Source organism: Typopeltis vanoorti, chromosome 1 (assembly GCF_054136105.1).
Source record: "Typopeltis vanoorti isolate ZY-2024b chromosome 1, IOZ_Tvanoo_1.0, whole genome shotgun sequence".
Classification (NCBI taxonomy): Eukaryota; Metazoa; Arthropoda; class Arachnida; order Uropygi; family Thelyphonidae; genus Typopeltis; species Typopeltis vanoorti.
In genome coordinates this window covers 101,852,459-101,870,089 of record NC_143549.1, presented here as the reverse complement: position 1 = coordinate 101,870,089, position 17,631 = coordinate 101,852,459, and the positions used below count along the sequence as shown (strand labels likewise).

Here is a 17,631-nt window from a genome sequence, read left to right as displayed (position 1 = left end):
TGGAGAGGGGAGTAGAACAAGATGCCATTGCTGGAAACTGTATAAGGAAGGTGTGAGCAAAAGAATGAGAAGCAGGTTCTTTGCATGGAGGGTGGTTGGTGAGTGGAATGCATTGCCTGAGTATGTTGTGGATGTGGACACATTGAATCAGTTTAAGACGTGGTTTGTATGAGCATTGTATGCAATAGTGAGTACCTCCCAGATGAGTCTCTGACTCCATGGAGGTCGCATGTTGATAATAATAATAATAATTTTCTTATGAATCTTTTGCTTAAAATAAGATTCAACATCTATTTCACTCTCCCATCCTATTTGAATTCTAGGGATGACACATTCAGAGACTGAATGTATCCCTAGAAGAGGTCACATCTGGTGAAAAGATTATTATTATTATTATTACAGGCAACTCCAAGGAGTCCTTAGACTTGTTGAGGGAGGCCCTAAATATCATGTCAAGAACTATCAAACATTTGTGCAGTATCTATCATACTTTGCTTTGAACTCAAATCTTCAACCTGTTCTCGTAAGGTTCCTTGTCCAGACCTGCTCCCATCTTGGTCATTTGCCTCTGGATTATCTCCACCTCTTCCTCATTACCAAGAATCACTTGGTTACTGAAGAATACTTTCACGAGCAGAGACAAAAGCAGGTTATTGTTCCTCTTTATCAAGCCTTGATAAGATCCCATCTTGACTACTAATGTATGCAGATCTGTAACTCAAGTGTAACTGAGTTACTTATCTGCTAACTCCCTATCCATTAACACTGAAGTCTCTGGCTTCATCAATTTCCTGGAGTATAGTTCCACCAATGTGGTATAGTGATAACCTTTTCACCCCAAAATGCATAACCATACACTTTGCCACATTAAACAGACATCCATTCTCCTTTGTCCAGTCTGCCAATCTATCTAAATCATCCTTCAAAATTTTGACATCTGTATTAACTATTGCTCTACTCAACTTAGCATCATTGGCAAATAACTGAACACTTGTTCTTGTGTAGAGGCTTAAGTGCTGTGAGGACATTATGTTGGAGGTTTAATGGACTTTTTTACAGCACTCACAAAGAATTAAAATAGAATTTAATAATTCCTATATTTCGTCCTAGTCACTAGGACTACCTACATCGCGCTACCTACATCCCGCTAGAACACGACCCCACAAAACCGCAAGTTAAGAAATTAAAAATCTTACTTAAAAAAGTAACCTCCTGGCCCCCCGACGTCACGAAAAAACTTAAACCTTTCCGCTCCCGTCCCCCCCGAATATACGGTCTACCAAAAATCCACAAACCTAATTCCCCACTCAGGCCTATAGTAGATGCCACCAATGCACCTTGTTACAGACTGTCTAAACAGCTGGCCAACTCTCTGTCCCCCCTCACCGGAAATTCAACTTCCTATATAAAAAACTCTACCCACTTTAAAGCCCTCACAGAAAATTTAACCTTGAATAATACAGACATATTAGTAAGCTTTGATATCTCCTCCTTGTTTACTAATATTCCCTTAACTGACACTTTATCTCTCTTAGAAAACGTTTTTCCCCCTGACATCTTAGATCTCTTTTCCTTTGCCATCAACTCTGGGTATTTCGCTTGGAATAACAAAATCTACAAGCAGATAGAGGGAACCGCCATGGGCTCCCCCCTCTCACCCCCCCTTGCCCATTTCTATATGGAAGATTTCGAAAAACGAGCCATAGACTCAGCCCCACTCAAACCTTCTATCTGGCTAAGATATGTAGATGATGTGTTCTCTATTTGGCCTCATGGCCCAGACACGTTAGATTCCTTCCTTGGTCATCTCAATAGCCTACATCCAAGAATCCAGTTTACTATGGAAAAGGAAAAGAACAATTGTTTACCCTTCCTAGACACCTTAGTCACGCGCCTGCCTAATGATACACTTGCCTTCACTGTATACAGAAAACCCACACACACAGGCAGATACATTCACAAACTCTCCCACCACCACCCCTCACAACAATATGGCATCATTAAAACCCTTACCAAGAGAGCCCACAATCTTTGTTCCAGTGGAACCGCCCTCACTACTGAGCTTAACCACATACACAGAACTTTCCTCTCCAATGGCTACAGCGAACACAGTATCAAAAAAATAATCAATTCCTCCCCCATTCCCCGCCCCTCTCATCAACAAGAATTTAAAAATGCCATCACCATACCCTACATCCGTGGCACTTCGGAAAAAATAGCTAAGATACTAAAAAAGTATAACCTACACACAGCATATAAGCCCTACCGCAAACTGGCTACCCTTATCCGTTCTACGAAAGATCAGCTCCCTCCTCTCTCTCTGCCTGGAGTTTACAAAGTACCCTGTTCCTGTAAGCTTGCGTACTTTGGACAGACAGGCAGATCAGCATCCATCCGCCTAGAGGAACACAAGTCGTACATCGTTAAACACAACTATGGCCATTCAGGCTTGGCTGACCATGTTTTGGACACCACCCACAGAGTATCATGGAAAAAAACCACCATGCTCCACCACAGCAAATTCAAGAAAGAGAGACTTTTCTTAGAAGCAGCAGCAGCTCTCAAAAACCAACCAAATCTTAACAAATACGGTTGCATTAAGCTTCCGAAGATTTGGGAAACAGTCATCGCCAGAGGTCCCACCTTACATTCCAGGCCACCTACAACTGCCCTTAGAGGGCGCTCCACCTAGATAGGACTTTATTGTCACCCACGTGGTTGGGCTTAGTATTGTAAGTTTTTGTGTGCATGTTACATTAATTGTCTTTGTAATCCCCGTAGATGTCCTAGTGACTAGGACGAAATATAGGAATTATTAAATTCTATTTTAATTCTTTGTGAGTGCTGTAAAAAAGTCCATTAAACCTCCAACATAAATAACTGAACAGTTCCTCTCAGATCCTTTCCTATATCATTAATGAAGAAATTAAACAGTAGTGGTCCAAGAACAGAACACTGCAACATGCCACAGGCCTTCTTTTGGACTCTACTTCTGAATAGACTATGCTCTGATATCTCTCCATCAACCACCCTCCTATCCATCTCACCAACCATATTTCCATCCCCATGTGCTGCAGTTTACTGATTAGATTCCATGTGGAATTCTAATTAAAATTCCATTCTTTGCAAAAGTCCAGCAGTATCACTGTAAACCCATTACCTTTATTCACTAATTGCTGCAGAAGGCTTGCTTAGCCTTTGATTGGTGACCCACTTTGCCCTGGGATATTATCAGTGAATGACTACTCTCTCCTGTAAAATAAATGGAGACATAGTTGCTTGAATCCAACTTTGTTAGAAAAAAACTATTCAAAAAGCTACTGCTGATAACATTGTGCTGTTTAAGAAAAATGCCATGGCTTTGATAGGGTTCAGTAGTGTTTTAATGAGAGAGGGAGGGAGGAAAGGAAGAAGAAGAAGAAGAAGAAAGGTGCACGATTTAAAAAGGCACCACCAAGAAATATTTTTCAAGTAAATTTTTTGTGAAAGAAAAAGGTATTTCTGACAGACTATTTCTGACAATATGTCAGTGTGCAGCCCTAGACTTTATAGGCATGTTCAAAGTATTTTTCCTGATCGCTTGCTGACATAGAAGAATATGGGTTTTTTTAATTGAAGGCAAGTTAGCCAATTTCACATGGAGATAGCAGAGTTTTTTCCCATGGAAACTCGGGTTTTTCATTCTGCATACAGACAAATCGGCCTTAAAGACACATACAATTTACAGACAAAAAATACTAGTGGCAGTGGTGGCATTAGGCAATAGATGGCATTGGAGTAGATGATGATTGTAGTGGCAGCTTGGTGTAGTTGGTGAATTGTGTGGTGACATGGAGAGTTGTAGAGTAGGTGCCCTCCCTCAATGAGTCTTTGGACTCCTTGGAGGTGTCACGAAATAATAAACTAATAAAAATAAAAATTTTTACTGTGTGCATTTTGGTATATATCTTGTATGTTACTCATACATGAATAATATATGTGGTGAGAGAGAGAGAGAGAGAGAGAGAGAGAGAGAGAGAGAGAGAGAGAGAGAGAGAGAGAGAGAGAAGAATGACAGCAGAGAGAGCTGAATGATAAAAGTGAGAAAATGTGAGTGTGAATGTTGAGGTTGTTGTTGTTGTGAGTAAAGTAGTGGAAGCAAGTGAGGATGCATATAGTAGTATGAGTGATAGCAAGAATGAAACAGCAGAAAATAGAGAGAATGACCAGATAGTAATGAGGAAGAAAGAGAGATAGAATGCTTATGTGGACAAAACACAAAAAAGAGTAGTTAGAGAAACACTTGGTTGGTGATATGACAGAGAAGTGAAAGAAGTGAGAGATGTGGAAGGAGAGTATGAAAGAGTGAAGGAGGGATGATAAGGACAAAGTATTTTTTAAAGACTCCGTGATGAGAAGTGCTTCATTAGAGCCAGACAAAACTGTGTTTTCATGAAGCAAAGATTAATGCATCGATTGCTTAATAGCAATCTTATCATGTAAGTTATATTATCTTACCATGTAATATAATACATGCCACCAGTGTCAAAAGGTTGTTAGTATTTTCTCTTCAAAAAATACATATGATTGATATTAAAATTTTCACTTTATCACTCTAAAGAGATTTTTAATTTAAAAAAAAAATCAGAGCTTATGTGTTTATATTACTAGTTCAAAGTTTCTATTCTGCACCAGAAAGGAATGTCAAGGCATCAGAATTATGAGAGTGGCACCTAGTTCACATAAGTAAGTACACAGCTGACATAAGCTATATCAACTTTCTGTTCATGCCAAATTATTAGTATTTTCTCCTCAAAATTGTATAATTTCTGTTACATTTTTCACTTTGTCAATGTGCCTACAAATATTTTTAGTAAAGGAATCAAATTATCTATATAGTCTATATCTATATCCAAATTATCTATATATATAATCAAATAGCCAGCAAAGATTGGTCGATTGGTACAGCCTCTGCTACTAATGACGAACGCAAAAAGTTAAGCAAGTTTGAGTGCGATTAGTAGTTGGAAGGGAATCAACCGTTCAATGCTGTTGGCACACTCTCCCTCGATGAGTCTTTGGACTCTCTGGAGGTGTCACATAATAATAATCTCAGTTAGTGCATTGATAAATAATTCTTTTATATGTATCATCTAAGAGCTATCTCAAATATTGGCTCCTGAAGGAAATTACTTCAATCCTATAAAAAGACAAGTGACTTATGGTAATTGCATGTGAATCTTAGTGCAACCTTGGTGTCATTCTCCTCTAATGAGCTCGATGCTCAATTCCTGGATAGATCTAGAAACATTGAAGTAGTCATTTAAATACACAAGCTTTGAAAACATGTTAGCACAATTCCAATGATGAAATTTTTGTATATACTTTACAAATCTGTTGTGTTACTTCTCTCATTGTGAAATTGAACCAGTGGCAGCCGGTGCAAATTTTAAGGAGGCATGGCATATACAGTATAAGAAAAATAATTCATTTTTTCCTAATCAGTAACCAATTTATTAATAAGTAAATTTACATATTAAAACAGTTTGCTTTATTAAAAATATTATTTGAAAATAACATCCATTTTGCTATTTTTGCCACAGAAATAATGTGCACAAGCATATAATTTATCTGTAGTAACACTGCTCAATGAGCAGTGTAGGATTCACTTGTTACATGCAGTGACAAGTGCAAACGAATATCAGCGAGTCTAGCCACAACTGTACAAATGTGATAATTCCGACACTGCGTTAGATCACAGTGCATTTGTTTAGTAATCTAAAGAGTTAATCAAACAATTCCAATTATTAACTATTCAATCAATGTCGAAACACAAACTGTAACCTTTGACATGCTGTATTGCATTTATATAATGTTGTAAGCATTGTTATTATTTATAAACACAAAAAAAATTTAATTTTTTCGCTTTTTCCTTGGGGATGCTGCACTGTCATATTGCTTATGTGCAAGCCGCCACTGAAATGAACTAAATACTCTTTTGCACATAAAGAGTATTTAGTTCAATTTCACTATAGTTATTCTGTACATCAAGCTTCCCATTTTTCTATTTAAAATAACTGCATCAACTATGAATTACCGTATAGCAAAAATATCATCAACAAAATTCTTCATAAAACTTTACAAAAAAAATGCAAATAATATAGATTACAGTAAAATCATAACTATCCCATAAATTAAAGGGTTATCAGATAAAATAAACAATCCTACACCATTACAATCTTATCTTAATGTTACTTTTAAACCTCCTATAAAATTAAAAAACATATTCAGCTCCTCCAAGGATCCCCCCCACCACCACTGCAGCTCACCCTGGGAAACACTGAATCCATTATACCTGTAACTTATCTTATATTGGTGACACTAGATGCATAATTCAAATCCATATACAAGAACAACAAAAAATACATTAAATTTAACAATTTTTGGTAAAGCAGACTTCTTGGATCACGCTCTTAACACCTTAACATCATTCTCGCTCTCACCAGCAATGCATTCCATGGTTCAACCACCCTCCATGCAAAGAAACCATCCTCATCCTCTTGCTCACAGTTTCCTTTCATAACTTCCAGGGATGGCCACTTATCATCACTCATTCCCGTTGTTCGACCAAGCAAAAGAACTCCCCAGTGTCAACCCTGTAACCACTCCTCAACAGTTTAAAAGTCTCAATCATATCACCTCTCCTTCTTCTATTCACCAAACTCTGCATTCCACATTCCCTCAGCCGAGCCTCATAGCTATCATTGTACAGTCCTGAAACCATCTTTGTTATCTGCCTTTGTACCCTTTCCACAGTTAATTTATCTCCTTCAAATCCTGGGGACCAAATCTGAGAACAACAGTCCAAGTGTGGTCTGATCAGGGTCTTATACAATGGAATGATAACTCTTTTATCTCTGTAGGTCAGTGTCCTTCTCATTACTGCAGCTGTGTTGCCTCTGTGTTACCTTCACCACCTTTGCAATATGTCCCCTAAATTTCAGGTTTCTATCAATCATCAACCCCAGATCTCGTCTCCCCTACTTCCTCCAGTATAACTCCTCCCATAGAGTATGCAGTGTCCCATCGATATTTCCCAAACCTCAAGACCTTACATTTTGCTGCATTAAACTGATAAACCCCCATTCATTTGCCCATCTATCTAGCTTATTCAAATCCTCTAGCAGGGTTGCCGCATCTGCACTATTACTAATAATCCTTCCCAGCGCATCATCTGCAAACAACTGAATATCCCCTTGCAATCCACTGACAATGTCATTTATATAAAGGTTAAACAATATAAGTCCCAGTACTGAGCCCTGTGGGACCCCACTTGTAACCCTCTGCCTCCTTGAAACTGCCCCCATCATACACAACTCTCTGATACCTATCGGACTGTCAATCCTGAATCCAGTTGACTAATCTGACATCCAGACCCATGTGCTGCAACGTAAATATCAGCTTATCATGTGGTACCCTGTCAAATGCCTTTGCTAAGTCTAAGAACATGGCAGTATATGCCTTTCCCTCATCTAATGCTCTTGTAACTTTATCATAAAATGATAGCATATTGCTAAAAAAAGAGCACCCCTTCACAAATACATGTTGACTCTCACAGATAACATTACCCTCATCTGTCCAATGCTGTATACGGTCCTTCACTAATTTATCCAAGATCTTACTAACTACAGATGACACACAAACTGGCCTATAATCAGACACTTCCAGTCTGCTACCGCCCTTATGCAATGGCACTATCTTACCTTCCTTCCATTCCATGGACACCTTTCCCCCAGCCAGACTTTCATTGAAAAGCCAGGTCAAAGGCACTGTCAGTTCCCTAGAACATTCTCTCAAAACGCATGGTGAAATACCATCCATTCCCAAAGCTTTACTGATATCCAGAGTACTCAGTATCTGAAACACACTCTTCTCCTGTACCTCTAAACCTCGAACCAGCCCTATCCCTCTAGCATTAAAACTGACTCCTCTAGGATGAAATACTCCAATAAATTGTTCATTGAACAATTCCACTATGTCCTCTGCATCAGTCACTCTATTCCCATTTTTATCCCACAATATCATTCTTCCACAGTCATTTCTCCTCCTACTGGCCACATAGCTAAAAAATTCCCTAGGATTTTCTTTGGATCTTAGGGCCAATCTCCTCTCATATTCCAGTTTCGCTTTCCTTACCACACTAGTCACTCTTCTGGACTGTGTCTTATATTCTTCATGCATCCTCTCTTCACCTGTCTCTTTATATCTCTTCCATAGCCTCTTTTTCGCATGCAATTCCTGTTTAATATTGTTTGTCATCCACTTGACTACAAATTGTGTCCTCTTCTTCACTCGTGGTATACAACTTACCATTGCTGCTAACAAATATTCTTTCATAATTTCCCATGCACTAATGATATATCCCGACCTTCCAATTCCTCCCTCCATGAAACTTCCCAAAGTTGACGTCTTAGACTATTATAATCACCTGCTTTATTATTCCACATACATTCCCATCTCTTTGATACTCCTGCATGTCTATTCATTTTCCAAGTCAAAACCATATGGTCACTCTCTCTCCAACTGGTGGGAGATATGTCATCTCAGTTATTATCAACTCTTCTGATGCTGTAATCAAATCCAAAACTCTTGAACCTCTTGTTCCCTCTATTACATGTTGCCTAAGACATTTGTCCCTCAAGTATTCTAGAAATTCTATTCCCTTATTGCTAAATGCATCTTCCTCTCCCCAAATGATACAGGAAATGATTTAAAGGAAATTATTTAGTTATTTGCCAATGATGTAAGACCAGGAAGTCAATGGAGATGAATAAATTGGGTTAATAAATAACTTCCACAAATAGGGGCAAATGGGGGACAGCTATGAAGATTGCGATATGGAAAAGAGGATGGCTGACGGATTGACATATGGGGGGGTATTAAATGAGGTATGCTGATATTTAATTTGTACATCAATGACAATGATATACAAACTAATTTAAGGGGAAATATCCAATTGTTTGTTAATGATGCAAAACTGGGGTAGAGCAAGTTTTGATACAGATGATATAGCAATTCTGCAGGATGATTTAAATAGGGCAAAGAATAATGGTTACCAATTTAATGTAACAAAGCATAAGGTTCAAGAGTTCAAAAGCTGTATACTGTAACGAAGGACATGAGCAACAAGAAATTGATGAGGCTAGGGATTTGCAGATGACTGTGGACAGGAATGAAGTTCAGAGAGCATATTGCAAAAAGTGGCCAAAATACTTATTGGATTACCTGTACTATGAAGTAGATATAAGGAGGTTATCATCTCTCCCTATAATGTTTTGATAATGACACATCACGATTAATGTGGCTTTATCAATGCCAGTGCAGGGATCAGATCACCTGGCCTTGGTGGATAAGGATGTGGTGCAGAGTATTCAGAAGTCTGTAATTGTGACTGCTGTTAGTGAGAATTCCATAGACCAGATGGAAAGTTTATGGATTATCAAAGTTAGTCATAAAGCTAGATCTAGAAGAATTGATATTCTTCTAGATCTAGCAGATCTAGAAGAATATCAAGTATGTAGTGTAAACAAGTGGAGCAGATTACTGGAGTTGATTGGGAGTGCTTTGTAAATGAACCAGTTCAAGGTTAGTGGGGCCTCCCGCATTGAGTCTTTGATTTCCTAGAAAATAATAGGAGGGACGAAGAGAAGACCGGATGATGAAATGTTATCCCCCCCAAATTGCCATCATAATTCATTTTTATTTTCATGATATATTATTATTATTATTATATTACATTATTATTATTATTAATAATAACATCTGACCTCCGTGGAGTCAAAGAACTCATCATGAGAGTTTCCACACTCTCTCATGCAAGAAAATCATTGAATGTCACCTTAAACCCATTCACAGTTTCTGCACTCACCATACTTTCAGGCAATGCATTCCACTCATCAATCATTCTCCATGCAAAGAATTTGCTTCTTACTCTCCTACTCTCACCCTCTTCATACAGCTTCCAGGGATGGCCTTTTATCCTTATCTCCCTCTACTCTATGAAAAATCTATTCCACATTAATCTGGTAACAACTCCCTCACCAACTTATATGTCTCAATCTCAATCAATCTTCTCATTCTATTCACAAAGCTGTGAAACTTGCATTCCCTCAATCTCCCCTCATATCTGAAATTCTATTGACTAAGTAAACCTTGCCTGAATCCTCTCCAGTACATCCTCATTTCCTTGAAAATCAAGTGACCAAATCTGCACACAATAGTCCATGTGTGGACTGATCCAAGCCTTATACAAGGAAACTATAACCACTATGTTTCTGCATGCCAATGTTCTCCTCATTATTCCATAATCCATTCAGATGTTCTTACAATTTTAGCAATGTCATTCAGGTTAGGGATATATATATATATTTTTTTTTTTTTTTCTTCTGTTTTTATCACTTTTATATTTTTTTTTGTATTTTCTATTTTTATAAAAAGTTTTTTACATAGTCCAGAAACTCTTCTCTAGAGACCAAACATGGAACTTTTTTCAAGCCACTTCAGGCTTCCAATAAGCCAGTCTCACACTGGGCAATGACATTCATCTCCCACTTAAAGACAATCACAAACATCCATGCCCACAGCAGGATTCATTCAAACAACCTTGCTTACCAAATTTCAAGACCTTGCACTTTGCAATATTAAAATGACAGCTCTACTCACTTGCCCACTCACATAGTCTATTGAGATCTTCCTGCAAGGCCACATCTGCTCTACTTCTCATAGTTCTTCCCAACTTTGCATCACTGGCAAACAGCTACACAACACTTGAGAAAAATCAGTCCTAATGTCATTAACATACAAGTTAAACAATAATGGCCTCAAAATAGATCCCTGTGGGACTCCACTAGTGACCTTCCTCTTTTGGAATATTACTTCATACACAACCTGCTGATACCTATCTGACTCACTAGTCTGTTTCAATATAGCTATGCGCTTGTTATGTGGTAGTCTGTCAAAGGCTGTCTGTCTCTTTTATCAAGTGAATTGGTGCCCTTGTTGTTATACATAAGCTGATTGCTAAAGATGACCTTCTCCCTAACAAACATATTGACCCTCATAAAGAATACTGCTATTATCAAAGATTTCTGAATCTTAGTCCTCGAAAACTTCTAACACTTAACAACAACTCTGGACACAGATTGGCCTATAATTTGTAGCATCAATCTTATTCCCTGCTTTGTGAAGTGGAACAATTTTTCCCACTTTCCATTCATTTGGGACTTGTACTGTTGCAAGGCTCATGTTAAACAGGTGTGCCAAAGGTGCTGTTAATTCTTTAACATTCCTTCAAGATACACAGGATATACAGTACATTTCAAAATGATAATAATATTCCCCTCTGCTTGATGGAAATTAATGAAATTTGCTTTGTAAAAATCACTGTTAAAATTAGTCATTTCTACTGGATCATTTTAAAGTAAAATTAAGCAAAACAAAATTATGTGCATAATATATGTACAAAAATGATTCTCAGTTCAACAATAATGAATGTTGCTACTTATAAGAATAATAATGCACAACACATGTTTTTCATGACTGTCAGCAATCATTTGCTTACTTAATGAGAATAAACTATTATTTAGATATTGGTCAAGTGTAAGTGAATAACTATTTTAATTACCAACTAGTTTCGCCAGCTTATGCTGTCGACTTCATCAGGGTACAATCAGGAAAGCAAAGAAAATGAAAATCACAAGCTAAACGTTAACTGGCAATGAATTTGCCAGTTAACTTGCCAGTTAATTTGCCAGTTAATTTAGCTTGTGATTTTCATTTTCTTTGCTTTCCTGATTGTACCCTGATGAAGTCGACAGCATAAGCCGGCGAAACTAGTTGGTAATTAAAAGAGTTATTCACCTACACTTGACCAATATCTAAATAATAGTTTATTCTCATTAATCCTTGTGGTTAAGAATCAACAATTTTGAACATTTCCTTACTTGTTTTTATGTGACAATAATATGAAATATAATGATCAGTAAAACATTAATATTACATAAGATAATCATTTGCCCTTATTAATATATGAAAGCAACCAAAGAAATTAATCAGTTTTTTAGAAATTGAACTTGAGCATAGGGCATCAATATTTTCCTGAAAAAAAATTGCCATATATTTGCTGAATACATTGTATAGTTAACATAAGAGAGTGAATGGTTAACTCAAATGTGCTGTTAGACTACACATCTTAACAAAATTGTAAAGCAATGTATAGACAACTCATGGAAAGAGGAATAATGCATGTAGGTGATGAATAGCTGTAAGGTTCAGGAATAAAGTTTGATAATACAGATCAATAACATATTAACATGATTTGTATTCATTTGCTGAATTTTGAATTACATATATACTATAATAAATGAACTCACTGGAGAAAAACAAAGAACAACATGTAGGTTTTTTCTTGTTTTGCATAGAAAGTATTCCATAACATTTTCCTGTGTTGGAGGACGTCGTGGAAATTCTCTTTTCATAACTGGCAAGAGCTCTTGAAATATATCAGACTGCTCATCTCGATTAAATAGATTTGACACCTAAATAAAAGAGGAACAAAAAGGAAAAATTGTAATCAAACATTTCCATTTTTTATTATTATGACTAAGTTATTAGACCTGTATTGGATAAAAATATAGTGCATTCTTTTCTATCTTCCTCAGCAATATATTCATCTAGTATTCTTACAAAAACTGAACTCTTTATTCATAATAAATTCATATAACTTTTAGGATAATCCCATTAGATGTCCTTGTGAAGTGAAATTTCTTCTCTGTATCTATCTAAGCAATTCATTTTTGTTAACTTTTAAGTTTCGAAATTATGGAAACAGTAGAAGAGAGGGAATGAGAGAGAGGTATGGGAATGCTAGCAGACGAGAGGATGGAAACAGTAGGAGAGACGGAATGAGAGAGAGATATGGAAGTGCTAGAAGAGGATAGAATGAAAACGGTAGGAGAGACAGAATGAGAGAGGGATATGGAAGTGCTAGAAGTGGAAAAAATGGAAACAGTTGGAGAGAGGGAATGAGAGAGATGTATGGGAGTGCTAGAAGAGGAGAAAATGGAAACAGTAGGAGAGAGAGAGAGGTATGGAAATGCTAGAAGAGAGAATAGCAGTAGAGGAGAGGGAATGAGAGAGAGACCTATGGGAATGAAAGAAGAGGAGAGAATGGAAACAATAGGAGAGAGGGAATGGTAAGAGGTATAATGTATGGTGCCTTGATGATCCGTGGTGTTCAAGATAAGATGCATGAGGAGTGTTTGCCAGGAGGAACAATAGAAAGGGTGGCTATGGCAATTAAGAGAGGTGAAAGGGTGGATGAGATGATTGTGATGGTAGGAACAAATGACTTGAGTGGTAATGTAAGTCCGGCAGCAAGAGATATGAGATTTTTGTTTGAGACTGTACGGAAAAAGACAGAGAGAGGAAAAATAGAGTGTGTGTTGCCTAGGTATGATAATGATGAGCTGAGCAGAAGAGCGGTGATACTGAATGGCATAATAGCAAGAATGTGTGACAAGAGAGGACTGGTATATGTGGATGCTTGGAGTGCGTTTGAGGAAAGAGAGGAATTGTATGCGAGAGACCATTTACATTTGAATGAGGAAGGACATAGGCATCTAGAGAGATTGCTGTTCTGAATGAGTCAGTGTGTCCCAGGGAGGATGATAGCAGGGGTGGCCTCTTGTGGGAATGGATACTTGGGAGAAGGGAGACGATGTCAGGTAACACTGAGCCCAGTGGAGTCTAGAAGGGATAATGCTGGGTATAGAAACAATGGCATTTATATGCTTTATACTAATGCCAGGAGTATCCGGAATAAGGGAGAGGAATTGGTGGCGTAGATAACATCAGCCTGGCTAAAATTATTGCGATCACTGAGACATGGTTGACAGAAGGGGATATAACAACAGGAATAGAAGTCACTGGGTATAGCATTTTTCGTCAGGATAGGAGGGGAAAGCGTGGGGTACTGCTTTTGATAAGTAATGACCTATGTCCTCTAAGAGTGGAGGCTTTGGAAGGAAGTGAGATAAATGATTTTGAGAGCATATGGTGTGAGGTAGAGGTAGGCAAGACAGGATATTTAGTGGGGTGTTGCTACAGACCCAGGAGCACAGAGGATGGGGACCAGGAGATGTTTAAACAGCTAAGTTTGGCAAGTGCAAGAAGAATGATTGTTATAAGAGATTTTAACTACAGTAGTATAAATTGGAGAGAGGAAGGTGCATGTAGCAATAGGGGAATGGAATTTCTAGAATTCTTGAGGGACAATGTCTTAGGCAACATGTAACAGAGGGAACAAGAGGTTCAAGAGTTTTGGATTTGGTTATAGCATCAGAAGAGTTGATAATAACTGAGATGACATATCTCCCACCAGTTGGAGAGAGAGTGACCATATGGTTTTGACTTGGAAAATGAATAGACATGCAGGAGTATCAAAGAGACGGGAACTTAGGTGGAATTATAATGCAGGTGATTATAATAGTCTAAGACGTCAACTTTGGGAAGTTTCATGGAGGGAGGAATTGGAAGGCTGGGATATCATTAGTGTGTGGGAAATTGTGAAAGAATATTTGTTAGCAGCAATGGTAAGTTGTATACCACGAGTGAAGAAGAGGACACAATTTGGAGTAAAGTGGATGACAAATAATATTAAACAGGAATTGCATGCAAAAAAAAGAGGCTATGGAAGAGATATAAGGAGACAAGTGAAGAGAAGATGCATTAAGAATATAAGACACAGGCCAGAAGAGTGACTAGTGTGGTAAGGAAAGCGAAACTGGAATATGAGAGGAGATTGGCCCTATGATCCAAAGAAAATCCTAGGGAATTTTTTAGCTATGTGGCCAGTAGGAGGAGAAATGACTGTGGAAGAATGATATTGTGGTATAAAAATGGGAATAGAGCGACTGATGCAGAAGACATAGTGGAATTGTTCAATGAACACTTTATTGGAGTATTTCATCCTAGAGGAGTCAGTTTTAATGCTGGAGGGATAGGGCTGGTTCGAGGTTTAGAAGTACAGGAGGAGAGTGTGTTTCAGATACTGAGTACTCTGGATGTCAGTAAAGCTGTGGGACTGGATGGTATTTCGCCAAGAGTTTTGAGAGAATGTGCTAGGGAATTGACAGTGGCTTTAACCTGGCTTTTCAATGAAAGTCTGGCTTTGGCAAAGGTGCCCAGGGAATGGAAGGAAGGTAAGATAGTGCAATTTCATAAGGGTGGTAACATACTGGAAGTGTCTAATTATAGGCCAGTCTGTGTGTCATCAGTAGGTGTTAAGATCTTGGAGAAAGTAGTGAGGGACAGTATACAGCACTGGGCAGATGAGGGTAATGTTATCTGTGAAAGTCAACATGGATTTGTGAAAGGGCGCTCTTGTTTTAGCAATATGCTAGCTTTTATAATAAAGTTACAAGAACATTAGATGAGGGAAAGGCATATACTGCAATTTTCTTAGACATAGCGAAGGCATTTGACAGGGTGCCACATGATAAGCTGATATTTAAGTTGCAGCACATGGGTCTGGATGTCAGATTGGTCAACTGGATTCAGGATTGGCTGTCTGATAGGTATCAGAGAGTTGTGTATGGTGGAGCAGTTTCAAGGAGGCAGAGGGTTACAAGTGGGGTCCCACAGGGCTCAGTACTAGGACCTATATTGTTTAACCTTTATATCAATGACATTGGGGATATTCAGTTGTTTGCAGATGATGCGAAGCTGGGAAGGATTATTAGTAATAGTGCAGATGTGGTAGCCCTGCAAGAGGATTTAAATAAGCTAGATAAATGGGCAAATGAATGGGGGTCTCAGTTTAATGCAGCAAAATATAAGGTCTTGAGTTTTGGGAAACATCGATGGGATGCTGCATACTCTATGGGAGGAGTTATACTGGAGGAAGTAGGGGAGACAAGAGATCTGGGGTTGATGATTGATAGAAACCTGAAGTTTAGGGGACATATTGCAAAGGTGGTAAAGGTAACACAGAGGATTGCTGCAATTATGAGAAAGATACTGACCTGCAGAGATAAGAGGGTTATCATTCCGTTGTATAAGTCTCTGATCAGACCACACTTGGACTATTGTTCTCAGATTTGGTCACCAGGATTTGAAGGGAATAAATTAACTGTGGAAAGGATACAAAGATAGTTTCAGGACTGTACAAAGATAGTTATGAGGATCAGCCGAGGGAATGTGGACCGCAGAATTTGGTGGATAGAAGAAGGAGAGGTGATATGATTGAGACTTTTAAACTGTTGAGCGGTGGTTACAGGGTTGACACTGGGGAGTTCTTTCGCTTGGTTGAACAGCGGGAAGGAGTGATGACAAGAGGCCATCCCTGGAAGTTACGAAAGGAAACTGTGAGCAAGAGGGTAAGGAGTGGTTTCTTTGCGTGGAGGGTGGTTGAATCGTGGACTGCATTGCCTGATGGAGTAGTGGGAGCGAGAACGGTCAATGAGTTTAAAGAGTGGTATGATAGACTTTGTGTTTCTTAGGGGGGGGGGACCTCCCCTCGATGAGTCTTGACAGACTTTATGTTCTTAGGAAGGACCTACCACGATGAGTCTTTTGACTCCATGGAGGCCTGAATAATAATAATAATAATCATCATCATTCTCCTCCTATTTTGGGCAATTTTGTTCTTATACTTTAAGAGCAAACATTAAAATATAGGATTAGGAGCACAATGATATACTAATGGCATTCATTTGTACATATATAATATGTAAATGGCAATGTGATGAATGCTGCATGACTGGATCAAATAGCCTCTAGGAAAAGAAAGGATAAGTTTTTATACCAACCTCACATGAGAGATCTCAAAGCAGTTCCCATATCATGTTCAGGCAAAGGGTTACAGAGAAAGAAAGCATTTGTTAACAAGTTTCTTGAAAAGCTGATGAGTTGTATTCATAAAAAAATGATATGGGGGAGGGTTGTTTCAAAGAATAGAGGCAGATGGAATGAAGGAAGATAATAAGAAGCTGGTTTGATAAGTCTAGAGTTGAACTGTGAATGGATGCTGACCAGTGACTATTTATGTTCTTGCATGATTAGAGGGAAGAAGGAGGGATGATCACCAGTTCAGCAAAGCAGCACTTATGAATGTATAAGTAAAAAACGACAATGTAGAAACATAATGTTTATGAGGCAGATAAAATGATGAGGCATTCTTTTGATATGTTTGAAGTTGGACTGTGTATGAATGTTGACCAGAAGTCGCTCTAATTCTAACATAATTAAAGAAAAGTGGAAGAGGCCAGTTCAGAAGAGCAATGCCCATGAAAGTTCCTATATAAAAAAAAAAAGCATAATGCAGAAACAGAGTCTATGAAAAAGTGACTGGAGGGAATATGTGTGAGAGAGAGGGGTCACCTAGGTGTATTGTCTTTTTCTGTATGAAATCAAGAATTCTTAACCAGGTTTTGAGTGTACCACCCAAAATGTGAGGAAAATATTCAGATTGATCAAATTTTAGATTTATAAAGTGTTAGGAGTTGCATAAGAAAGAAGTAGTGTTTTGAACAAAAAAAAATAGCATTTTTAGATGAAATTTGTTTAATGCCAGGATAAGCTAGAGGTGCTAGT

At 38.1% G+C, this 17,631-nt stretch overlaps 1 protein-coding gene across 1 annotated transcript in view; it reads right to left on the bottom strand.

Moving 5' to 3' along the window:
* Positions 1-17,631, bottom strand: part of LOC150110257 (dynein axonemal heavy chain 5-like) — a 972,373-nt gene that overhangs the window by 242,970 nt on the left and 711,772 nt on the right. The window contains exon 54 of the mRNA XM_090394637.1: positions 12,411-12,575. Coding sequence (XP_090250763.1) covers positions 12,411-12,575 — 165 coding nt within the window. The remainder of the gene's footprint in view (positions 1-12,410; positions 12,576-17,631) is intronic.